The 26,688-nt window shown below is 29.1% G+C and overlaps 2 protein-coding genes across 2 annotated transcripts in view; both read left to right on the top strand.

Moving 5' to 3' along the window:
* Window positions 1-12,082, top strand: part of LOC107442499 (fatty-acid amide hydrolase 2-B) — a 52,964-nt gene extending 40,882 nt beyond the window's left edge. Inside the window, exons 5-7 of the mRNA XM_043051242.2 lie at window positions 1,934-2,088; window positions 5,567-5,665; window positions 9,531-12,082. Coding sequence (XP_042907176.1) covers window positions 1,934-2,088; window positions 5,567-5,665; window positions 9,531-10,154 — 878 coding nt within the window. The 3' untranslated portion in view covers window positions 10,155-12,082. The remainder of the gene's footprint in view (window positions 1-1,933; window positions 2,089-5,566; window positions 5,666-9,530) is intronic.
* Window positions 12,083-14,065: 1,983 nt separating this feature from the next.
* Window positions 14,066-26,688, top strand: part of LOC107442501 (angiopoietin-1-like) — a 79,119-nt gene continuing 66,496 nt past the window's right edge. The window contains exons 1-2 of the mRNA XM_021147508.3: window positions 14,066-14,268; window positions 24,928-25,136. Coding sequence (XP_021003167.1) covers window positions 14,178-14,268; window positions 24,928-25,136 — 300 coding nt within the window. The 5' untranslated portion in view covers window positions 14,066-14,177. The remainder of the gene's footprint in view (window positions 14,269-24,927; window positions 25,137-26,688) is intronic.

The following is a 26,688-nucleotide window of genomic DNA, read 5'->3' on the forward strand; positions in this document are numbered from 1 at the left end:
ATTTTCATGAAACTTTTTTAGCAAATTAGAATACACTACATTATTTATCTAAGTCTTACTTAACTTTCTAAAGCTAAGCTGAAACTAAATTCTTTAGACTAAAAAATGTAGTTTAAAGATTAACAAATTTCTCAACGGAATGAACAGCTAATTAATAATGCTTTAAGCTTTAAGTCATTAGAAGGGACTAATATTGGATCATTAGTATAAATGTTATCTACGGTCATTAGTGTAAATGTTACTAATTGATTATCATTTAAAAATATATTGAGAAAATCCCTTTTCTTATTTGAAAAATCCACTAGAGCAGATAGTTTTATTTCTCTTAATTTGTTCAGATGAAAATTTCCCTAAACTTCATTTTGAAATTCTGGCAGCTATGTTACCTAATCTGCTTTACATACTTGATGTTGATCTATATTTTTACTTAATGTGACTAAATAGTTTACATAAAGCGATACAGTTATAAGCCACACAGTTTTAAAAATGGTCAGAAGAACGTCTTTTAAGAGCTTTTTTTAGTGAAAAACGCAGCGATTTCTATCCAGGCAGTTATGTTTCTGAGTATTATACTATTAACTGGTAGAATTTCTCAAAATCTTTTGAATACTTACCTAAAAACAATATTAAGGAACTGTATAGTGTGAAAATGCTACTTTTGGAAAAAATTTTACTTATCCATGCTTAAATTTATTAAGCTTTCCATGTTTTGTGAAGGAAAAAAAAATGCCTGGTATACAATATCTTAATCGTGTATGCTATGATAGATTTCTGAATTACAATAAATATTTCCATCACTTGTATTAAAAAAAGTTGCCCAAATTTGGGTAATTATCTTCTCAAATTGTGTGATATGTGCTAAGCACCCGCACAAGGTAAAAAAATTTTTTTAAATAATTAATAGACGTTTGTTCTTACCCAATCGTGCACAAAATTGAAAGTGTATGGTAACAATAAATTTTTTTAATTAATTCCTTTTCTTATTATTTGTTGCCCTTCCAGGGAACTAAGCCGTATTGAATTAAACAAACATGTTTTTAGAACTTCAATTCATCAAAAGATCAGTAACTCAAACTAATTTAAAATATTAACTTATTAATTAAACATTGAAAATGATGTAAGTAAGAGCTGCCAAGTTTCAGTCATAGACAAGCTTTATTACAATAAAGCGATTTTCCCGATTAATTGACAATTTTAATCTTAATTTCCTTTTAACTTTTCGTGATTTTGTATTATTTAAATTTATAGAAATGCGTTGAACAAAATAAACTTGTCCTTTCAAATAGCTTTCGAAATACTAATTCTCTGACTTCTGACGTCTCCATGATCCCAAGAACTGCACGTTTAGTTAAACTGTATTTAAATGACATAAAAAATCATAGATGAATAATTTTGAAAAAAATGTGTAATAATCTCTTAGTGAAACTCGTTTTTGTTCAACTAGAGCTGTAAGTTAAAAAACATAACTGGCGTTATATATTAAATAAATGAAAAAAAGCTATCTCAATTTAAATTACATGGAATAGGTAATGCTGATTGTAATAGAAGAATTCGCTTTTCACACGTTCTTCTGAAATGGACAAATTAAAATTTTTAGGATGGGGCTAAAAATACTTTTTGCACCAGCTGTCCTAATTTTAGGATTCTGACGCAAAATGACGAAAAGATGCAAACAGATTTTTCATTAGGATTGATTACTTATTATGTTTCTTATCCTACTGTAATTGAAATACGTTGTTGTTTTTGATAAAAATAATTTTCAATCACTCTGCATAGAAAATTGTTTAATTGATTCAAATAAAGCAATTCTTTTCTTTATAGTTAAAAGAATTTATTATTAAATTAAAAGTAAATGAATGAATAAATTCTCTTTATTTCTACTACATGAATGTTTTAATGTATTAAGACTATTAATATTTATCTCTTGATAAAGGAGCTGTATCTAATGGAAATCAATATCCAGTCGTCAAAGAAGCTGTTCGTCAAATGATCGGTACTGGGCCCATGTGCCGATACGCAATTGATCTGCTTCCCATGATGAAAATCATGACATCGGATAAAAAGGACTTGCTGAAATTAGATGATCCTGTGAGTCCTGAATTCAGGGAGTAAAAAAAACGAAAAATAATGCGTGCAATTAATAAATTAGTTTTTAAAACAATTATATAAATTTTTTAACAATACTTCTAATTAGTTTTGATTTTTATAAAAATAATAGTATAGTATTTTAGAAGACATTTAAGGCAATGTGAGGAATAATTCTTCGGAAAATTTAGTTCTTTTTTTTTTTTTTTTTTTTTTTTTTTTTTTTTTTTTTTTTTTNTTTTGGCGGTGTAATTGTAAATAAAACAATTATATGAACCTTAAAAAAAGTATTCATTATATTTTTTTATGAACTTAATTTATAATGTGTAAATAATACATTGGAAGATATTTCCGGTAATAGAAGTCTCAGTTATTTTTTGACTCATGTAATTGTAACTGAAACAACTATCTATAGTTAAAAAAAATATTATGAATACGTATTTTATGAAAATAAGCAGATTTGAGGTACTTCAATAGAAAATAATTCTACACATATTTTAGCTAGCTTTTGAAAAATGTAATTGCAACTAAAACAATTATACTAATTTCAGAAAAATAATTTTTATGAATTTTATTTTTATGATAAAAATATTATAACTTTGAAAGTTATTTCTGACAATATGGGGATAATTCTAAAGGTATTTTAGCAACCTTTAGATTGATGTAATTGCACAAAAACACTCTCGCGAAAATTTTCATTGCATTCCCCATGAATTCTCCTATGTATTCCTACGTATTTTCTATGAATTGAATGTTTACCAATAGTAGTATATTGGAAAACATCTGTAGCAGTTATATAAAAATAAGTATGTTTGAAAGTTCACTTCCTTATGAGAATAAATTACACATACATTTTAATTATTTTTCGAATAATGTAATTCTGATTAAATCAGGTATGTTAAATCTAAAAATTAAAAAATTAAAAAAAAAAAAACAATTTTTCTTAAAGAAATACTTTTTATAAATTTTAATTTGTTAGAATATTTATTATGATTATAAGGTCAGTAAAAAAATATACAATAGATATTTCAAATAACTTTTAAATGATGTCACTGAAACTGTTTCTGAGTCATCTGAATTTTTTTTAAATATTATTATTGCTTATATATTTTTTATTATTATTGTTGCTTATTAGTTTTTCATTATTATTATTTCTTATATTTTTTACTACTATTAATGTGTTTTTAATCACTATTTAGAGTTACAAATGTACGAAATACTCTAATTAGCGATCTTTAAAGATATTTGCTTTGTTTATATAACATTAACTCTTATTTAAAGGTCATAAGTTAAAACAGATTAGTTTCGGCAACATCGATTTGCTTTTTTGTTGAAAAAAATTTTAAAACGTATATAGCTACCCGCATTGACATTTAAATCCATTTTCAAATGACAAAACAATATTGTTTTAAATTTGAATACCCTAATCATGACCTTTAAAAATAAACTTTAAAAAACATGACATTACCGGCAGATGACAATCCTTCATTAAGATTATTACTATTTCCAGATACAAGTAAAAATATTGATATTTTATTTTTTACTTTGTCAATCATTTATCACTTATTTTATAATTATTCGAGACCTTAATTTCAGACTTTAATATTTTAAAAAAATTTAATTTATGTACATTTGGAAAAAATTTAAAAATGCTGTATTCCTTTTGAAGTTATTTGTAATGAAACCTCTTTTTGGCCCCTAAAACCATTAAATAAATGAAAACGAATATTTTAAAATCCTTCTAGTGTATTCCTTCTAGTGTATATATATGACTGTCAATGCATAAAGGAATTTCTTTATTCCAAATACTCACTGTTAGTATTGGTGATAAGTACATATTTCAGTTTGTATAATATGAAAGCACATTGGCACAAAATAAATTGTTCAAAATTTAAACGCCTTAATCACATTCCAAAACTCACTTTTAACAAGGTTTATGGTATTATAAGAAATTTTTTTACATTATTTCAAAAAACCTTTTGAATGGTGAAATTGAAAACAACACGATTATATGAATTTTCAAAAAAAAATTTTTTCAATTGTATTTCTTACGAATTTACAATGTTAGATGTGTTAGTGTTTGACAATATAAAAATAGTGTTTGACATAGCGTTTGACAATATAAAAATAAATTATACAAATATTTTAGGTACGAGGCTTTAAATTATTCATTAGGTACTTTAAATGATGTTATTGAAATGAATTGGGGTCATATAAAAACTGTAATTGTGACGATATAAAAATAAACTGTAAAAATATTTTAGGCATAAGATATTTAAATAATACATTAGTTATTTTAAATGACGTTATTGAAATGAATTGGAGTCATATAAAAACTGTAATTGTGACGATATAAAAAATAAATCATAAGAAATAATTTAGGTGAGAGGTATTTAAATGATTCATTAGGTATTTTAAACAACGCTATTGCTTTTTTTAAATAAAGGATATGACATTTTTATCAAGTTAATTTGAATTCTAATTCAAAACCTTATTGACTTTTAAAGTATAACATAAGCTGATTTTAAGTGAAGCCTATTAAGAATATATAAGATTTTGAAATTAGAATCTTAATTTTATAAGGGATTTTTTTTGCGAGGAAATATTCAGAAGCGAAATTTAGAACTGTGATAACTTGAATCCTTTTTACACGTAATCAGTGTTGGGTTCTGTAACTATTGATCTTAATGTATATTTTAAATACTTGGCAAAAAAATATGCATATTAAGGATCGCAAACTAATATTTAGGGGAGGGGTAGACGTTGGAAAAAAAATCTGACAAATACCAAATCTGACGAAAATCTGACTGACTTCACATCAAAACATGTAACTAAGAAAACACAGAGAAGAGTTGAAAGACTATGATTAGGGCAATTTTGCCCCCCTCTCCGTCTGGCTAACTTCATCCTATCACTCAAAAAAAATCCACACTTAGCGTGCCCAAAATAATTACTGGTCGCGGTTGTGATGATAAATTTAAGAAGAAGGTAGAAATAAATGAGAGGTAAGGGATGCAAAATCTCTCTATTATAAGCACATTCAAGTTTTAACGAGCAATAAAATAGTTTTTAAAAATATTAATCTAGGATTTTCTACCTCAATAATGATTCGTCTGATTTCGATAACATTTTTGATTCTTTTCTTTGTTTCGATCTTAATTTGGCACTCCTAGATATGCATAGAATTTAGACTTCACATTTGACACGGATTCTAAATATGTACGCATGTTAATTCTTCTCTAAGGGTTACAATGTTGTAACAGCACATGTGATATATTTGTAGTATGCGTTACCGTTACCAAAAGGTTAAGTGTAGGCATTATGGAACAACCTGTATAGATATGTTTTTTTATTTAAAATGTGCATAAAAATGAACTGTTTCATGAAATAATGAATAAAAACATTCCCATGTAAAAAAAAGTTTACTCTGTTGATTATTTGCTAATAATTCTAATAAACAGTTTTGATTATTATTGTACAGGTTAATGTAAAGAAATTGCGTGTATTTTACATGGAAGATGACGGAGGTTATCCTTTTCGAACTCCTGTATCCAGAGGAATTAAAAAAGCTTTAAGAAAGGTATTTTATAGGGATTGTCATTTAATACATATTTTATTCATTTTAATGTCTTGAAAGGATAAATATAACTTTAAAAGTTATAAATATCAGTTTCTATTATTTAGTATGTTTATTTAGTGGCTGTTTAGATCAACAAATATTCGCTACTGTACAACAATATTCGTTACCATTATGTCAATGAAACTTGATATATATTGCAGTGTATCTACCTCTACAAAATTACAACTACAATTCACTAGTATATAAGACATGTTAACTCGACTCTATGCAGAGGTACCTTTTCATAGATGACAGTTGACATGGACGGTAACAACTCGCCCCCACATTGGTGACCTTCGGACGTGATGTGAACACGCCTACTTCGATGGATGGTCCACATTGAATAGTTGACTTGCTACTTGTGACTGCGACATTATCCACCTCCTCGCACTGTTGCTACTCAGTCTCGTCTCGATCACGCACAACGTCGGCTTGCATACACTCGACTGCTAACGGCAACACAGGAGCGACTACGACCGTGAAGTTAATACACCTCTCACATTCAGCACTCGAAAAGTACGGTGATCTTAATACAGAACTCCCGGCTTTTCACAAAACAGCAATAACTCAACTAGTGGTATCCGTTCATCGAATTCTATCGCTGCTATAATTCTGGTGGGGGAGTGCTGTAGTGTATCTACCACAAAATTACAACTACAATTCACTAGTATATAAGACGCGTTAACTCGACTCCATGTAGGAGTACCTTTTCATAGATGACAGTTGACGTGGACGGTAACAACTCGCCCCCACATATATTATATATATATGCATTATATGGACTGTAAGAAAAAGAAATCTGCATAATACTTTAAGAAAATATGGATGGCAAATATAGCTTCATGCATTGCGAACGTTTTAAAAAAACAGTAATTACTGCCATAAAATCATTCAGCATAATATCATTAAAGTAGAAAGAAGTAAAAATGATGACTACTAACTTTGAAGAGACTGGGAACTTAAAGGTATACTGCAAGAAAAAAAGACAAAAATGATATTCAAGAGAAAAATAATTGAAAGCAAGCATAACACGTCATGCTTGGGTCGATTGTTACTGCTATAGACCGAAAACTTTTCGTGTTGTCGGTGATTAAACAAAGATATAAGTTTTTATGTGCACATTATTTTTCTTACCAGGTATTCAAAATTTGAACTATATTTTTATTTTCATCTATGGTCCATATAACGCATGTATATCAAGTTTCATCTACCTTCAAAAAAACGAATTTTATGTTGGTGTAAACAGTGTAACTTTAACTATAGCCCTGTACGTATTTCACTGCCCTATTTTACAGTAGTGAATCTAGGGTATGGCAAGTTGGGCATTTTGCAATGGGCTCATTATTTGAAAAAGGGCACCAAAAATTTTTTTCTTCATTTTATTGCTCTTCTACTTCATCATTATTTATTATTATTGCTATTATGAAAATAAAAATATTTTGTTTCTGCTTTGTTTTATAGGTTGAGTAAATTCATTTTAATATTCCCTAAAAAATATTAAAATTGATTAAAAAGCGAGTCCTTAAATGTTTTCCAGCAGACAGAGCTCGTTCTATCTTCTCTTCTAACCTATGCCAAATATCCAGGTCACACATTTTCCTCATTGTTTCGGCTATACATTTTGTGCATCTTCATTTCCCTATTGTAAAGGGAAACCTAATTATCGATATTATATGAAACGCTAATATGTATGTATGTATCAATAAAACCGATGATATTTCTTTTCTCGCGTTGGCAACAGTTTTCATTTTTAATTGTAGGCGTTTTGTACAAATTTCTAAACTTTTTTTCGTATTTATCCACATAATTAAGAAGTTGTGAACTCATTACATAAACACAATAGCATTTGTCTTCGATTCTCACCGAATTCCAACTGTTTGTAATTTCAAATTATTATTGAAATGTACATGTTTAGAATGTTCTACAGTGAAAAGTTTTCGGAACTTTAGTGTTCAAAAAAGTATCCAAAAGCTAGACGTTAAGAACGTATCCTTTGAGCGAACAAAGCGAGCATCGGATTGCGAAGCAATCCGAAATGAACTGCGAAAGCAGTTCCGGGGGTTGGCGAGCGCCAGCGAGCAGGGGGCAAAGCCTCCTAGTATAGTTATTAAAAATGACTATGTAACTAGGCGAGGGGACGTGAAACCCCTTCATTGACCCGAAAATATAGCATCTTTAGTAAAGTACAAATCTGAAATTGTGAAAGTCATGAGGTGTCACCCAGCCCAGTGTCCAGCTGTCTCCAAACTTATTTTTAGATATGCTTTTTTAACTTAATTTACTTAGTTGTGAAAAATTTTTTAAGAAAAACCTTTTTGCAAATTGGTGAGAAAGAAGAAAAAACACTCATCTCTCTCAAAAAGGAGATTTTTGCCACCCATGGTGAGGAATCATAAGAGCTATAATAAGTACTAAAATAAGGAGGCGCTTGCTTGACAACTAATTTGAACCAATCAAACGATTTAAGATTGAATACACCCTTCTGTTCTAGAAAATAAAAACAGATGAAAGATGTGCCTTTAAGGAATCCTTGTGTAGTCGCTGTCTTTACATTTTAAAAATAAATAATTGAATTTTTATTTTATATTTAATCATGAAAAGCAACACATAACTTTCCCGAAAAAAAATTCCGATCATTGGATTGAAAGTTATTCAGGGTGCTTACGTTTTTTTCTTTTTTTTTTCTTCTTTTTTTTGCGCATTGTACAGATTTAGAAAAATTGTAAAACCAAGCATTTTGCAAATTTTTAATGGTCAGTTTGAATTTTTTTCTCGAAATGTTCTTTGCAATACAATTTAAACAATAGCGTTGAGCGATTTAATATTTTAAAGAAAAAATTCAAAAAAAGCTCGTCTTTTTTTTTCTTCTGATTGCAAGAAGAGTTTTATATAAATATCGCTATTAATGCTTTTTTTTCTCTAATCAATGATGTTTTTTAATGAATTAACAAAAACAGACAATTTAATTGTTTTATTAGCAATTGCCATAATCGGTTGTAATTATTTGTATTGAGCTCTTTAATTAATTAATAATGTTGCAAGAATTTATTTGACTTGATAAGAATACGTGTAGTCAGAAGATTCTTAAAATTTTATTATCTTCCTTTAGAAAAAAATGTTCATTTTTTCAAGTAACAGCTTGCTTTAGTTCACTTACTAATAATGATGAGGATTTATTTCTATCCTTTGTTATTATCCTTTTAAAAAATTCTCTGAGCAAAATTTTTTTAACCATATCATATTTGAAAAACTTTAAAATTTAACTTTGCTGCATAAAATCAGTGTTTTTGCTTTTGTTTCTTCTGTTTTAATTATGAATAACATAAGTATTTTGTAATGACTTAATATTTCAAATCAACGACGAATTTAATAAGCGTAAATGTAAGATTAGATAAAATTAGAGTAGTAGATTTTTTGAAAAATTTTGATTATATACAATGCAATCTTTTATTGTATTGCCAAGATGATTGCATTCTTAAAATAATGTTTTTATTTTGCATCTTAAAAAATAGAAGAAAATACAATATTTTTTAAAAGGATTCGAGATTTGTCACAGGCACTATGTACCCTAGATACACCTATGCCCACTTAGAATCTTTGTTGCTGATTTGTTAAAAATATTTACATCACAGAAATTGATAAATTTAAAGAAGGAATCAAAACTTCACAATAAGTTACGTAGCTGGATAAGCTAGTTTATGTGATTCAAATAATATTTACTTCTTTCCAGCGTGGAACAAAAGATTCCACTGCATCATTTATTTTGTAAAGAATCTTATAATTAATGAGCTTATAAATCTAAACATGATATTAAACTTTTTTTCAGGCAGTTAATCATTTCGAGGACATCTGCGAGCAAGCACCACAGAAAATCTTCAAAGAAAAACTGCAAGATGCTGTTGAAACATGGGTTTGCGTAATTGAGACCCTTAATGACCAGCAACTCTGCAACGAAATCGTTGGCTACCAAAAAAAATTAAATCTCAGCAAAGAAGTTCTCAAATCCATGGCTGGTAAATCAAAACATACATTCCCCATTATCTGTCTTGCAATCTTGGATAGATACATCAGAAAATATGATTCGAAGTTAGCTGAGCCTTTCTTCAAGATGAGAGACGAACTTTTGCAAGAATTCAATGAGCTTCTTGGCGATGATGGTATATTCCTCTATCCAACTTACCCGGTCACTGCTCCATATCACATGGAAATGTTGTTCCGTCCTTTTAATATAGGCTATAGCGTCATTTTCAACATTCTTGGTCTACCTGTTACCCAGTGCCCATTAGGAATGAGCAGTAAAGGTTTGCCTCTGGGAATTCAAGTGATTGGAGGTATGAATCGAGATAGTTTAACAATTGCTGCAGCAAGAGAATTGGAAAAAGCTTTTGGAGGTTGGATAAGTCCATGTGATATTCGAAAATCATCAATTAAATTAACTGAAATAGTATAAAAATCATTCATGTAAATGAGTTCCACAATGCACAAACTGAAGTAGTTTTGCGATTGAGACTTTTATCTAACCGGCATTACTCATTGACAAGATAAGACTACATTCGTGAGCAGGATTTTGTGCATAAGATTTACTTTTTAGAACTTATGCAAGCGCATTACATCAATTTTGAGTAAAAAATCTATTTCAAATGTTAGATCTGAATAGATTTGTCGGGAATTTTAAACAATCTACGACTTTTAACAGTATTTCTAAGTCATACTGCCCCGTCATCCTGCAAAGAATGGAAGCGTGAATTTGGGTAACTTCATGTGATGTTCGAAAATAATCGTTTAAACATTTAAAGTAACTGGAAGTCATACCCTTCGTGCAAGCAAATTTCTCAAAGTGCAAATTTAAATACCTCGTTTGTGAGTAAAACTTTTCTTGAAATCTGCATTTGTCATTGACAAGATCTAGAATTAAAAGATCTACATTTCAGCTCAGATCCATGCTGTGAGTAAGAATTACTTTTTAGATGTTACGCATGTGTATTACTTATTTTGAGTTGAAGATCTATTTCAAATGTAAAATCTGGAGAGATTTTCAGTGAATTTTTATCAGTAATTTCGATTTATAGAATCCTGCCATCCTTTAAGGTAGAATATCTAATTCAACTTAAAAAAAAATATATTATTGTACATTTAATGTTATCTTGGATAAAAAAAGAACTCCATTTGCCAAATATTTTCAGTTCTAGAGCAAACTTTGCAAAAAGATGAATTTTTGTAACTGATTATGGATAATGAATACGCATGTCTGCTGCAACTGTTCAGCAATATCTTTATGATATTTGATATATTTATGATTCAGCAATATATTATTGATAACTGATATAGTTATTATTACTTCAGAAATTTAGTACCTTTGCTGAACTATATGCTAGAACCCAGGAATGAAGAAAAATTCGCAGTAGAGTTTCCTAAATAAAGATTTCAGCAAATACATGTCTTAATACAACAATTTCCAATGCAATGTTGTTAACTACGATAATGTAAAGCTTTGTTATCTTATTCTCATTGCCAAATAATGCATGCATTGTTTATTGTTCAATTTTATGTCATAAGACTAATTTATTTACTCGTTATATGTTCCTTTTTATATTTATGGGTGCAAAAGCGTTATAAATGCTTTCCTCAACCTTTATGGAAATATTGGATTCTCTAACTTATTAGCAGTGTTTCTAACGTAATATTGTAGTTTGCTTGTAATTAACTTAAATAGCAACGTATCGACGTTTTGAAGTTTACAGTTTTTAAAAATTACAATTTTCCTTTTTTTTTCCTCAAATTTAAAAACGCCACTCAAATGGCATTTGATATAGTTCAATCATGTACCATAAGAAATATGAAGAAATAATTTTCATATCAATAGCGAATTTTGAACTTAAACATTAGATAGAGAATCAAAATTCTCTATTGATGCATATGAACTTAAATAACAATAGAGAATTTTGAACTTTCATATCAATAGACAATTTTGAACAAATTTTGAAACTTAAAAAAAATTTCTATCTGTAATTTTAAACAGAGAAATTCCAAAGTAATTTTTAATCACCCAAGTTGAAATATTCTAATCAAACACTATTTATTGCTGAATAACTTGATGCAAAATGACAAAAACACTCATTTATTTCTCACATTTGTATGTCCATCCAACATTAAGTGATTAACTTGAATATAACCATTATGTCAATTGAGTCGTTGATAATGATAATGATGAAAATAATTTACATCATTATCATATCTGAAATCTGAATATGTTTAAACGCTTTGGAATTTACAGTCTACCATATGTATTTTTTTTATTTAATCATGTTACAGGTTTTTGTATGTCATGAAATAAAACGCCTAACAATTCTCAACAAATAAACATTTTTTGGAAAAAAATTATTTTATTTATTTAATTTCATTCATGCTATTAATTGGAAATCAAGATATAAACGTAATGTTGATATAAATTGCTGGAATATAATCTATCTCATTTTACCAATAACTGCTAAGCAGAAATATAATTACAATGTGGGCCGGGATAGCCTGATCGGTAGGGCACTGGGCACATGTCCGAGAGTTCGTGGGTTCGAACCCCGCCGGCCGAAGACTCCACGTGTAGTAAAGTGACTGATGCACGTTAAATCTGTCGGGTCGCAAAAGTTCTCCATGTTCCCATAACAAATCAAAACCTCTGGGGGTACTGGATTGGAGATCGATCGTTCTCTGATTCAGGTCAAAATTACGATCTGTGGATGAATGAATGGATGAATGAATAGGTCCGCCCAATAAACGGGTGCGACGTATGGTGTGACAGAAGTCGAATTCTTGACCATAGATGGCGCCACTGAAAAACAAGAAACTCACACTCTGCCTTAAATTTGCTCGGTTTCACCAAGCAGGCTTTCCCGTGTGGCAAGTGGCATTAGAAACAACAACATAATTACAATGTGTGTATAATGTTTCAATGTTGGAGTTAAATCTTAATATATGGATAGGCCTAACATGGAAGTTAATCTGTTTCCCCATGGTCAGTTTTGGTCGTGATCTTTGAATTTAATGAGGAGGAGAAACTCAAATTTTGCTATATCGACAAGTAAGATATTTCTTCCTTCGTAATAAAACTTTTTATACTAAATAAATAACTTATGGTATTTTCAATAGAACATAAATGAGCAAAAGATTTTAAAAAAACATCTTGTTTGTTCTAAAAATTTGAAAACGGACGAAAATTCCAAACGCTCAGGTGAAGAACGCTAAAGACGCTAATCGACTTTCAGTCAGTCATTCGCTAATTCTATAATAAGGACAACGTATTTAAATTTTTGAGATTGGTCGTTTCTACGAATTCTCTCAGTTCGTTGCGTTTCTCAGTCTTCACATACAGCCAATCAGAGGCTATTTACGAACTTCGGCTAATGTTTATTGTTTATACTAGTTTATCTTCGGAAGTTCATGAATGAATAACGCCATGTTTCAGTAGATGTTTTTTTTTTCTCCTTTATCTAACTTTTATTTATACCATTATCAGTTTTTTAAATTATTAAAACTTATATTCTCGAATAGTATTTATAAATTAGATAGTTAAGAGAGACATATTATTCTTGAATTATTACTGCATACATAGACTTTTCTTGCAGTGGATGCATAAAATCCATTGCAAGAAAAGTTAATAGTCGAGTTTTTTGAGTATCTTGATGAATCAGTACATTTTGCTCACATGTAATTTGCATAAATTCTCATTAATTTCATCATAATTTGAAGATTACTCCTTTGTTTGGTAATACATAAAATTTATTAAAAATAGATTAATTAATAATTAAAAAAATTTATTAATTAAAAATGCTTTGCATTAAAACTACTGAAAAAACTCTAGTTATGGTTATTTGACGGTCTTGTTTAAGCATGGTAAACAAACTGTTATTTAACCATTTTTGTGCACTACAGTTATAAAAATAGCATTTTATTTCTGAAAAATAATTAAAAAAAACAGCCGTAACACTGTTGATGGTTTATCGAAAAAATTGTTAACAAAATGCATAAAATTACTGTTTTTTGAAATTACAGTGCTAAAATGTATTCTTAAAAAAATATTTCCCTAAAAATTTTTTTCTTATTTTTTACCCCACTACTTCAATGTTCTTGACCTTTAAAAAAAATAACAATAAAAGCCTAAACTTACGATGACATTCAAAATTACTTCCAACACACTTTCATCATCACAGATCTTAAATATCTAGAGTTAGAACGAAAGAAAAAAAAAAATTTTACTGCCTCCCCCTCGTATGATAGACGTGAAAGTATCGCTAAGTAGAATCATATAAAAATGTGGCATATCTCTTACATGCTAAAGATACAGAACAGATGGCCGTACTTTGAAACATTTAGTTTTTTAGCCCTACAAGCAGCAAAAAAGTAATCTCGCATTCGAATTAAATTATTGGCAAGATACACTCTCATTGCAACAAGTAGTCGCTTTTAACCTCATGCAAAGATGATAAAGTTTATTTTGAGATGCTGGTTATTTTCTTGTATTTGTTTTGTCATCACAAATCAACAAAATTCAACAAGAAACCGCCAAAGAGGTAAGGAGATACGATACTTTTTTTCCCCATGTAAATTACATTAAGCAGAAATTAACTTAATGAGATGGCATAATTATTTATAAGTTATATAATTAAATTTTGCATTACGTTTACATAATTATACAAAAAATACATCTTTAATTTTAGCATTAAGTTTAAATAATTATACATAAATTATATCTTTAATTTTAGCATTAAGTTTATATAATTATACATAAATCATGTGTATAAATTTAGCCTTAAGTTTAAAACTTTCACGGTAAAAATAATATTTTTTACTTTATTTTTTAACCGTCGTTGAACAGCCTACCCAATTTTGGGTTTTCAACTACTAAAGCTCAAATCCGTAGTCTTGTAAGTTTGAACTCAATCCAGAAGACAAGGGAACTTCTGAAAAAAGTATTGGGAGAAATTTGCCTTCGTGGAGGACTTTTTGACGGAACTAACCAGCATTTGCGTTAAATTTGAGAGGAAGACCACGAGAACCTCCCAAGGATAGCCTCAAGGCAAAGGGACTCTAACCCATGATCCGTCTACCACTGAGGACATTTTAAGTCAGCAAAGTGGTCGGTACAATCCTGGTGCGGAATTCGTATCTACCAGCCATCACTGGGATTCGAACCCGGTTCACCTAGTTCGGAGGGGAATTCTTTATCCCCTAAACAACCACGGCTTGAAATTTTTTCGAATATGAAGTCAGAGAAGTACACAAAATAGGGGTGGCAAATTAAGCAAGTAAAAAATAAAAACGCTATTGAAACTTTACAAATCACTATTAAGAAAGATGGGTGTGCAGAATATAAAAATCTGCAAAATAATGGCAAGCAACAGAGGAAAGTGGCTAAGCGATTATTATAAACACCTACTAGATTCAGCAATAAGCAATCAAATAGGTTTTATTTTTGCACACCCGCCTTTTTAAATGGTGATTTTAACGCATTTCAATATATTTTTTTTGTTTTTTCCTCGATTAAATAATAATTAGCATACTTCTTTTACTTCATTTTTGATATGGAGTATAAAAATATGTGCATTAATGACAGAGCATTTTAGTGAAATTTTTCAGTGCAGAATCAAAATGCCAATTTTTATAAAAAAAAAATTTCCTATCATTTATATTACTTAATCTTGCACTGATTAAAATGATTTTAAGGCTTGATTTATAATCTTTTAATCCAAGACCAATTTTGAAGGCCAACATCAGCTGTATAATTTTAGTCAACTAAATTACTAAAGATTGCAAAATAGTTTAAATAAATAATCGAAAAATTGAATCGAATTTAAAAAAATGAATCGAAATTTTCAATGTTGACTCTCTTTAAATATGGATAGCAACCGTAATCTGAAAAATATAGTCCTCATAGTTTCAGACAAACGAGTTAGAGCCCTTAATTTTACTTTTAAACTTTTTTTTTATAACTTCATACGTATTAGCCATATGACTTGAAATATTTAAATGGAGCATAAAACTGTTTGCATATAATTATAGAACTCGTTTATCCATACATAATTCCTTGTAAAACACAACAATTTATATACTTTCTTTTATAATTATATCTTGGTATGAGAATCTCTTAGTTCTAAAATATACAATTTTAAAATTACTTTTTTTAAATGACAAACCTCTAAATTTGAGCAAAATTAGAATAGTTCTTGCAACAACAAAAAAAATTGTGAATTTCGTTCAAGTTTTGATTTGGACGTTTAGAATAGCTTATCCCCTGAGCAAAGTAAAAATTTGTATACCTAATAATTATATTTTTTTTAACCATGATTCAATTAAATAAATAAATAACTATAAAAAAGACAGGACCTTTTGATAAACGAGCCTTATTATTTTCTATGAAAATATGTTTTAGTTCAGTTAAAAAATTCCCTTTATGTGACAAAATATATAAAGTAAGACTAAAGGATCAAATTTCTCGACCGTGCTCTTGATTAAACTGTTTGAACCATATTTTCCAGATTGTTAAAGCCACCCATATTTTGAGGATCAAGAATCAGAAAATGTCGAGGGAAAAAAAACCCGTATGTTTAGTCGGAGAACTTACTTTTCTGTGTCAGCTTTCTTTACTTAAAATATCGCCAGTGCAACATATACAGCATATTTAAGGTTACTCTTTCAAATCATTAGATTGCATGTGAATACGTAAAGATCAGTGATTATAAGTTATCAAGGTGTTTTATTTTTATTTTTCGCACTGCATGTATTCAAAAATATAAGGTAATAAAATTTTCGGAACAATCAGAGTTTTATATTAGATGCTGAAAATAACACTACTGGAAGATACAAACCTCAACATATAATGTTTTAAAAGAGGTCAAGCGTGTATTAAAAACCGATATCTTTTACTTTCGAAAATGGTCCCATTGAGGTGACCCGAGTTCGAATCCCAGCGATGACTGGTAGTTACGGAATCCTCACTCGGTTCGCACCAACCACAGTGCTGACGTAAATTATCCTCAGTGGTAGATGGATCACGGGTTAGAGTCCCCTTGCCATCGTGCTAACCGTAGGAGATTTTCGTGGTTCTCCTCCACACGTAACGTAAATGAGGGCTGGTTTCATCAAAAAAAGTAATTTACGAAGGCAAATTTCGGTCAAGATCGAGAAGTTTCCTTGTCTGCAGGATTGGGTTCAAAATTATAAGGATACGGAAATGAATATTGGTAGTTGTAAATGGTATAGTTGTAACTATTTCACGTCAACCATTAACTTGAAGAAAAATAAAATGTATTGTATGAGAAAAAATATTGAATAAAAACAAAAACGAGATAAGGAAAAAAGAAACAAATTTTTTCCAAAGGTATTAAAATAATTTTGGGAGTTACAAACATTTTCAGTATCAAAATGTTTTTAAATCAGAAAACAATTAATTTATTTTTATTTTAGTTCAGTAGAAATTAGAATTAAAAGAATTTTATGCATTTTAGGCATAGTAACTAATTTATTTCTAAAATAATAATTTTTTGTAATATTCTTTGAAAAAAAAAAACTTTAACTTAAGATATAAAAACTTATTATTAGATTACAAATGGATAAATAAATATTTTACTTTAAGTACAAAAATTGTTCCGATTTTGCAATGAAATATTAGTTTTCATGGGATTGAGATTAACATAGGAAATTCATGGCACTTTTAATTAGAAGTTAAAAGATTTTATTTACAAATACAAAGATTTAAAAGATTTAATTTAAAGATTACAAAGATTTAATTTTTATTTACAGATTTAAAAAAAATTTTTTTTTTAGAAATTAGAACATATTTTACTTCAGAAAAACATACATCCTTAACAACCACTCGGGACACTAAAAATTATTTTTTGTTTAAAAACAATAATTTACATGAAATCTATAAAAAAAATTGTACTTGTCCATTTAAAATTATAGGTAATATATTGAACATATTGAACATTTCACATTTTAATTATTTTAAAACAAAATACAAGAATAATTATTTGAATAAAACAACAAATCAGAGACAAGTTTCTTTGCAGTTTTAATCACTTTTAACAATGAAAAAACTGATATCTCTAAAACTGATATCTCTTTAAAAAGGTTAAAATTTTGGNCATTTAATTTACTTAATCTTGCACTGATTAAAATGATTTTAAGGCTTGATTTATAATCTTTTAATCCAAGACCAATTTTGAAGGCCAACATCAGCTGTATAATTTTAGTCAACTAAATTACTAAAGATTGCAAAATAGTTTAAATAAATAATCGAAAAATTGAATCGAATTTAAAAAAATGAATCGAAATTTTCAATGTTGACTCTCTTTAAATATGGATAGCAACCGTAATCTGAAAAATATAGTCCTCATAGTTTCAGACAAACGAGTTAGAGCCCTTAATTTTACTTTTAAACTTTTTTTTTATAACTTCATACGTATTAGCCATATGACTTGAAATATTTAAATGGAGCATAAAACTGTTTGCATATAATTATAGAACTCGTTTATCCATACATAATTCCTTGTAAAACACAACAATTTATATACTTTCTTTTATAATTATATCTTGGTATGAGAATCTCTTAGTTCTAAAATATACAATTTTAAAATTACTTTTTTTAAATGACAAACCTCTAAATTTGAGCAAAATTAGAATAGTTCTTGCAACAACAAAAAAAATTGTGAATTTCGTTCAAGTTTTGATTTGGACGTTTAGAATAGCTTATCCCCTGAGCAAAGTAAAAATTTGTATACCTAATAATTATATTTTTTTTAACCATGATTCAATTAAATAAATAAATAACTATAAAAAAGACAGGACCTTTTGATAAACGAGCCTTATTATTTTCTATGAAAATATGTTTTAGTTCAGTTAAAAAATTCCCTTTATGTGACAAAATATATAAAGTAAGACTAAAGGATCAAATTTCTCGACCGTGCTCTTGATTAAACTGTTTGAACCATATTTTCCAGATTGTTAAAGCCACCCATATTTTGAGGATCAAGAATCAGAAAATGTCGAGGGAAAAAAAACCCGTATGTTTAGTCGGAGAACTTACTTTTCTGTGTCAGCTTTCTTTACTTAAAATATCGCCAGTGCAACATATACAGCATATTTAAGGTTACTCTTTCAAATCATTAGATTGCATGTGAATACGTAAAGATCAGTGATTATAAGTTATCAAGGTGTTTTATTTTTATTTTTCGCACTGCATGTATTCAAAAATATAAGGTAATAAAATTTTCGGAACAATCAGAGTTTTATATTAGATGCTGAAAATAACACTACTGGAAGATACAAACCTCAACATATAATGTTTTAAAAGAGGTCAAGCGTGTATTAAAAACCGATATCTTTTACTTTCGAAAATGGTCCCATTGAGGTGACCCGAGTTCGAATCCCAGCGATGACTGGTAGTTACGGAATCCTCACTCGGTTCGCACCAACCACAGTGCTGACGTAAATTATCCTCAGTGGTAGATGGATCACGGGTTAGAGTCCCCTTGCCATCGTGCTAACCGTAGGAGATTTTCGTGGTTCTCCTCCACACGTAACGTAAATGAGGGCTGGTTTCATCAAAAAAAGTAATTTACGAAGGCAAATTTCGGTCAAGATCGAGAAGTTTCCTTGTCTGCAGGATTGGGTTCAAAATTATAAGGATACGGAAATGAATATTGGTAGTTGTAAATGGTATAGTTGTAACTATTTCACGTCAACCATTAACTTGAAGAAAAATAAAATGTATTGTATGAGAAAAAATATTGACTTTAAAAATAAAAAAAAAAGAACAAGATAAGGAAAAAAAAAAACAAATTTTTTCCAAAGGTTTTAAAACAATTTTGGGAAATACAAAAATTTTCAATATCAAAATGTTTTTGAATTAGAAAACAGTTAATTCATTTTTATTCTAGTTCAGTAGAGATTAGAATTAAAAGATTTTAGGCATAGTAACTATATCATTTTTAAAATAATCATTTTTTGTAATATTCTTTAAAAAAAACTTTAACTTAAGATATAAAAACTTATTATTAGATTACAAATGGATAAATAAAATATTTTACTTTAAGTACAAAAATTGTTTTGATTCTGCGATAAAATAATAGTTTTCATTGGTTAGAGATTAACATAGGAAATTCATGGCACTTTTAATTAGGAGAAGTTAAAAGATTTAATTTACAAATGCAAAGACTTAAAAGATTTAATTTGAAGATTACAAAGACTTAATTTTTTATTACAAATTTAAAAAAAATTTTTTTTTTTTAGAAATTAGAACATATTTTACTTGAGAAAAACATACATCCTTAACAACCACTCGGGACACTAAAAATTACTTTCACTTTAAAAACAATAATTTACATAAAATCTATAAAAAGAACCGTACTTGTCCATTTAAAAATATAGGTAATATAGTGAACATTTCACATTTTAATTATTTTAAAACAAAATACAAGAACAATTATTTGAATAAAACAACAAATCAGAGATAAGTTTCTTTGCAGTTTTAATCACTTTTAGCAATAAAAAATACAATTTAAGGGAAAAGACGTAATTTAAGACGTATTTCAAAAGAAGCCAAGATTTCAAATTAGTCAAAAACATACTTGATCAAAAACTTCATTGTCTTCAAAATATATGAAGATGGTAATTCTTGAAACCAATGAAGTTTTTAATCAAATGCATTTTACTGCGAAATATTATACTTAGAATTATTTATTAAACTAGTGGGCTGCTCCCCCTGCTCGCTAACGCTCGCCAACCCCCGAAAATTGCTACACAATCTTGTATGGTTTGCTTCGCTCGCTACTAACTTAGATACATTGCAAATGCACAAAATTCTAAGAATTCAAAACAATCATTCAAATCCATATAAAAACTTTTTTTTAAAAAAAATTACATCTTTTTAGTAAATACTAAGTCATTAAAATAAATTTGAATTCAAATAAATGATAAGTAATTCGTTAAACCTATTAGAAATGTGCCATAGTATAATTNTAATTCTTTAAGAACTATATAAATTCGTGAAAAAAAAGCGCTTTCGACAAAATACTAAAATAGAGATCTATCGACATCGATCTACTCACTCCTGCCTAGCTTAATAGTATGAGATTTCCGCAGCTGATGCTCTCTGGTTATTTCAGTTTCCGTTTTTAAAAGCGCTATATGTTGAGTCACCTCAGTAGATTTGGCACGTGACATTTTTAGCGGCAATCATCGGTCGATTCGCCGTGTAAGAGAAATAGTAACGTAAACAAAGCAAAGGAAACGTTGCCACCGGCGGAAAAGAAATACAGCCAAAATTTGGGAGCCACGTAAGAGAATTATATATATTAGATACTATTATCAATTATCTATTGAATGTTAAAATTTTTTGCTTTTTCTCTTGCTCAACAAAAGGGAACGTCAAGTTGAATGCATAATATCAGAAAGGTGAGAGCAAGACACAGTGTTCTCAAAACAGCATTTTCCTAACACAATTTTAAGTATGCGCATAAAATAAATTTACGCAAATAAATATAAACTTTAAAAGACAAAGAAAAAAAAAATTAAAACCCAGAGGAAAAAAAGCCGAATGATCTCTAGAAAAACAAATAATATGAAAAAAAAAAAATTTTTTTTAAGTCAATTCCTTCTCAGGTCAAGAAAGAAGAATTTATTTTAGTTAATTTTTCTTAAGTAATTACGATTTTTTCTCATATAAAACTAAAATTAATTAATTAAATTTAATTAATGAATTAATGTTTGAAAAAACTGTATTAACATCAGGCGTTACTCAAAAGTTTACACCACAAGTTTAAAAAAATGCATTTGAACTTGCGTGGATAAATAAAAAGTATTTAGTGAACGATTTAAAATTTGATCAAGATCAAGAATTTGATCAAGAACGAAACTAATAGTAGGAACTGAATAAAATGCTGAAAAGAATCTGAATTTACTAAATTAAAATATGCGAGAATCACTCGGATATTTTTCACAGACACCTTTAAATATATTTTTAGAATCCTTGCAGGCAAAAAAAAATGTACACATTAATATTAAAAATGTAAATTAATAATTAAAGGCAAGGAAAATACCAAAATACCATGAGATCACTATTACAATGCATCTTAATTAATAAACCATAAGTAATAGAATCAATGAAGTAAACATGCACTTTTACTTTTGTGTTTTACACAGTTACTCAAAAAAATATGCTCAACATTTGTAATTTTTGATAATCCTGAGACATCAGATTTATAAAATAACAGCGATTTTTACTTAATATACAGCTTAAAAGAAATCAAACTCATAAATGCAACAAAAAAAGTTTTAAAAAAATATAATTAACAAATTAGTTTCTTCTATACTTTTAAATTATTGCTTTTCAGCATTTTTTTTTCTTTTGCCTATTTCTGGAAATTTCTTTTCTTTTTCTTTGCAGTTAATTCCTTTTTCTTTTATTCGTGAAGCAAAATCCATTCGACTGAAACAATAAGTTAATAATATGCCATAGAACTATGCAATAATCAAATTTATCTTTTTAAAATTTTTCATTGTAATTAAAATTTTTATCCACGTGGTAAAACCGATTGCATTTTCACACAGACAATCGATTTCTTATGAGGCCTTTACCTGCGCCATCTTGAATTCTAAGTTTAATTTTTAATTTGTGTTTTCTCGATAATTTTTTTTTCCTGAACTTTTGATGATGTTGTATTAATACATAGCACAATGCCTTTCAAAAAAGGTAGAAAATAAAGGGATTGGTTTATTAGATAAGGAGGAATAGCGGTTGATAATGTTTAGAACTTCTATGAATTTTTCCTCGAAACAAAGCAAATAAAATTATACAATTTATGGTTTTGAGTAAGTAATTTAAAAATACCCGTTTCTCAATTTTTGACTTCTAAAAATCTAATCTTATTGCAACTTAAATTGTTAGAAACCAATTCGGATTACTATTAAACGCAAACGTTACTATTAAACGCTATTACGTTAATAGCAAAAAAATAAAGATGTTTATCAAAAACTAAAAGCTGTTAACTAACTATTTAAATATCTTTCAAAAATTGTTAACTGCAGATTTGTATTGGCATAATTTTGACAGAAAAAATTATTAGAAAATCAAAAAGATCGTATGCTTTATATCTCGAATTCTGATTCGGTATTTACACGTGTCAATCATCAGTTTGGGAAAAATTAATGAAGAGGATTATAAAAATATATATAGAACTTTCCCTCCCCTTCTCCACCCCTTTAACAATTGAGTTTGGTTGGGAGAGGAAAGGCCTTTTAACACTTTTTATAAAGCTCTGTCAGCAAGGGAAATAAAAAAGCCGTACTTAAAGTGCTTTACACTTGAAGCAATGCGATGATTTTAAACTATATATATAATCATGCCGTGAAGAATTATCTGGGCTATAGAATAGACAAATAACTTTAATATTTTAAAAGTTATTAAACGTTTTCAAAAATTGCCAAATTGGTGACATTTTTCCACCTTGATGGAAATTATCAAAACCACTGCCTTATTATCAGTTTTTTTAAATTTTTATGAGCCCAGGCATTGGAGTAAGTTTTTATGTAATTAAAAATTAAACCCCAAACGCTTTTCTTTTTCACAAAACTGTTGCTTTTCTCCATATTGAGGTTTTGCGCCACTCTCAAAATAAGCGTAAACAGCGCTGGCTTTAGATAGGCGAAACTTGGCCTCACAGTCATGAGTAACAATTGCTAACTCACAGCATTTATAAAAAATAGCATATTGATGGTGTTTTCAGTAGAAATGTAAACAATGACAATCTCGAGCAGTATGCCTGCTCTAGTTCCGGTTAGAAAGTTTGCAGCTGCTTACTACATGTTATTCTGCGAGGCGATATTTCCAAACGGATAATTTCGCTTTCAATAAAAGAAATAAATTAGATAATTTCTGAGCTCAAATCTACCGTATTTCATAAGATATTAATGTTATTATGTAATTCTGGTGAGTTTGAAGTGAAAATTTGTTTTAGTTATTTAAAGATATGTTGTTACAAAAGTTGACATGGTTGCTAGATTTTGAATAACTCGCTGTTTTGGCAGTCTTGATTTGGCCTCTTCATATAAGTTTATTACTGTTTGTTCTTGTTGCAAGCTGTGCACGTTAGTGTTAACATATTGTTCGAGCAGCGAGATTCAGTTCATTTTACAAATTATCCTTTAGGTTTAAATTTCGAAGTTGGTATATTGTTGACAAGGGAAGAAGTGTCTTATAACGAGTCTTTTTTTTTCAAATGACGATTCTTACGTCTTAAAATGACAGGTCTTCAAACGACGATTCTAATAAGGATTCTTTGTTTTTAACTCAAAGCACAGGCAGTAAAGAGCTTGCAGTAAACCTAGTAAAGGCACCCCATCCATCATTTATGCTTTTAACCCATCATTTCTGCCTAACTTCTAGTTCAGTTCGTTTTAGGTTTGCGCTGAANGCCTTATTTCGTAAGATATTAATGTTATTAAGCAATTCTGGTGAGTTTGAAGTGAAAATTTGTTTGAGTTATTTAGAGATATATTGTTAGAAAAGGTGACATGGTTGCTAGATTTTGAATAACTCGCTGTTTTGGCAGTCTTGATTTGACCTCTTCATATAAGTTTATTACTGTTTGTTCCTGTTGCAAGCTGTGCACAATCTTACGTTAGTGTTAACACTTTTAGCATTGTTAACACTTTTAGCATTGTAAACACAAGTATTGTTAACATTGTAAAATTAAGTAATAAGTAATCAAATACATTGTTTGGAAGAATCTCAAGACACAATGATGCCAAATGGCTTTAAAATACAACGGAAACAGTGACCCGGAAATTTAGGCGGTACCGAGCTTGCAGCGCTCCCTAGTGTAGAAAACACCATCCATTATTCGCAAAAAAGCATTATTTTATAGTAAGACGGAGCCTTCGAAAATACATACGTAAAAATAAAAAAATATTACGTGATCAGATTATACCAAATGGAGTCCTATATATTAAACGTTAGGTCTGAGGAGGATAAATTTTATGTTCCAAAACTTTGACCAACCCAACACCGAAAACCCTGTAAAAACCTATGGTCAAGGGAGAAACTTGATAAAAGTGTCGGTTTCTCATCAATTTAACTCACTTATTGAAAATACAAACTTATTGATAATACTTTAAAATTAGTAAATATGTTTACTTAGACACTAACTCGACTTTTCGTAAAACTATTTTAGATTCTAATGTAATGTCAGCAATCCAGCAAATGCAAATTCAACTGAATGCAATAGAAACAGAAAGCCAGCGTCAGAGTTCACGCATTCAAGAAGTCTTGAGAATCTCCACACGGTTGGAAGCCCAGAGGCAAGAACTGATCGCAACTCTAGACAGATCTGAAGCGCGATTGTCACAAAGACTAGAAGATATTAAAGGAGATGCAAGAAAGGTAAGAGAAAAAACCCATTGAACTCCAGAAATAAAATTTCCTAACTTACAAATGAAAATGTCAATAAAATTAGACACGGCAATATTTCACAAACAAGTAATAATAGCGCAACCACAATGAACTACAGTAGCTACTATGCATTTTCGAGAACTAACACATCAGATCGAAAAAAATGAAAATAGACGCATGGGATATTTTTTTAAAAACCGTCCAATGATACCAAACCTCTATCTTTCATTCCAGTCCCAGGGTTGAGGTATGGGGAAACTTTGTAATTTCAAATATGAGTTCTCATTTTTTATTGCAAATTTGGATTCTCCAGAAAAAAGCGACGTTATTGAATCCATAGGTTTATGCTTCACAGATGACGCTATAGTCGAGGAAATTAAATTAGGGCACGATACAAACTGTTTAATAATGGTGGTATCTTGAGACCCAACAAATTATAAAAAAAATAATAGAAATAAAAATTTTATCGGTATTTTTTCGAAAACGTTTCACAAAATTTTGAAACGTGTCTATTTTTATGTTCTTAATTTACATTTTTTCTGTACTTTATTCCATCCACTCTGTGATCATTTCCTTGAAAATGGCTGTTAAAACTCGATTAATATCAGCTCTGACCTATTTTAAATATGCTTTGAAATCCCTAGCTGTTCACTAGCAAGTTTCTCAGTAAATTTGCATTCTAGATGAAAACATATTTTGGCTGCGTTTGTAAAATGGAACACAATAGAGTCCGACAAACTGGCCACTAATATGGCTCAATTGCAAGGAAACGAGAGAAGCTAGGGCTCGCCAAAATTGCACTTTTAATATGCCTTTAATAACAGCTATGCTTTTATTAACAGCAACAATAGGACAAAGTTTCAGTACTCATGGATCAATACATTCGGCGAAATGAAATCGATTGTCAATCGAAAGAAGTACGAAGTTCTTAGTAGAAGTGGGAAGTTAGCATTAGTAGTACTACCACTATATTAAACTATTAAAGCCAGGAAACAACAATGGCATGGCCGAGTTCACACGTTCATCTGATTCTGATACAAAACTGGAATATATCTCTAACTGATGAAAATCATTTTTCATCTTTTGAATATGGAGATAATAAAGAATAGTAAAATAAAAAATCATTTTTTTCCTGTTAATTTAGATTTTGGGTATATTTTCTCTAATATAACTTATTTTCAATGGGTTTTTTTTCTCATACACATATATATGGGGAAAAATTTCAATTATTCTTCAAATTTTGACTTTAGGGTGAATATATTATTTTGGCAATCCATGACATAGTTTATATAAAATAAACACGAATGAATAAAATACTAATATTTATATTCATAAAAATATGCAAGAAGTAATTCTGGGAATTATTTTTCCGTCAGTTACTTCGCTTTAACATCTGCTATTACACCCATACATGGCAGTACTTTTACTTTCGTTACTTGTACCGCCGGTACAAGTAAAAAGTACGTACTTTTACTTGTACTTCGTTACTTTTTAAATTTAGTACTTTTACTTGTACTTTCGTTACTTTTTTAGGGAAAAAGTA

This window comes from Parasteatoda tepidariorum, chromosome 9, assembly GCF_043381705.1.
Source record: "Parasteatoda tepidariorum isolate YZ-2023 chromosome 9, CAS_Ptep_4.0, whole genome shotgun sequence".
Taxonomy (NCBI): domain Eukaryota; kingdom Metazoa; phylum Arthropoda; class Arachnida; order Araneae; family Theridiidae; genus Parasteatoda; species Parasteatoda tepidariorum.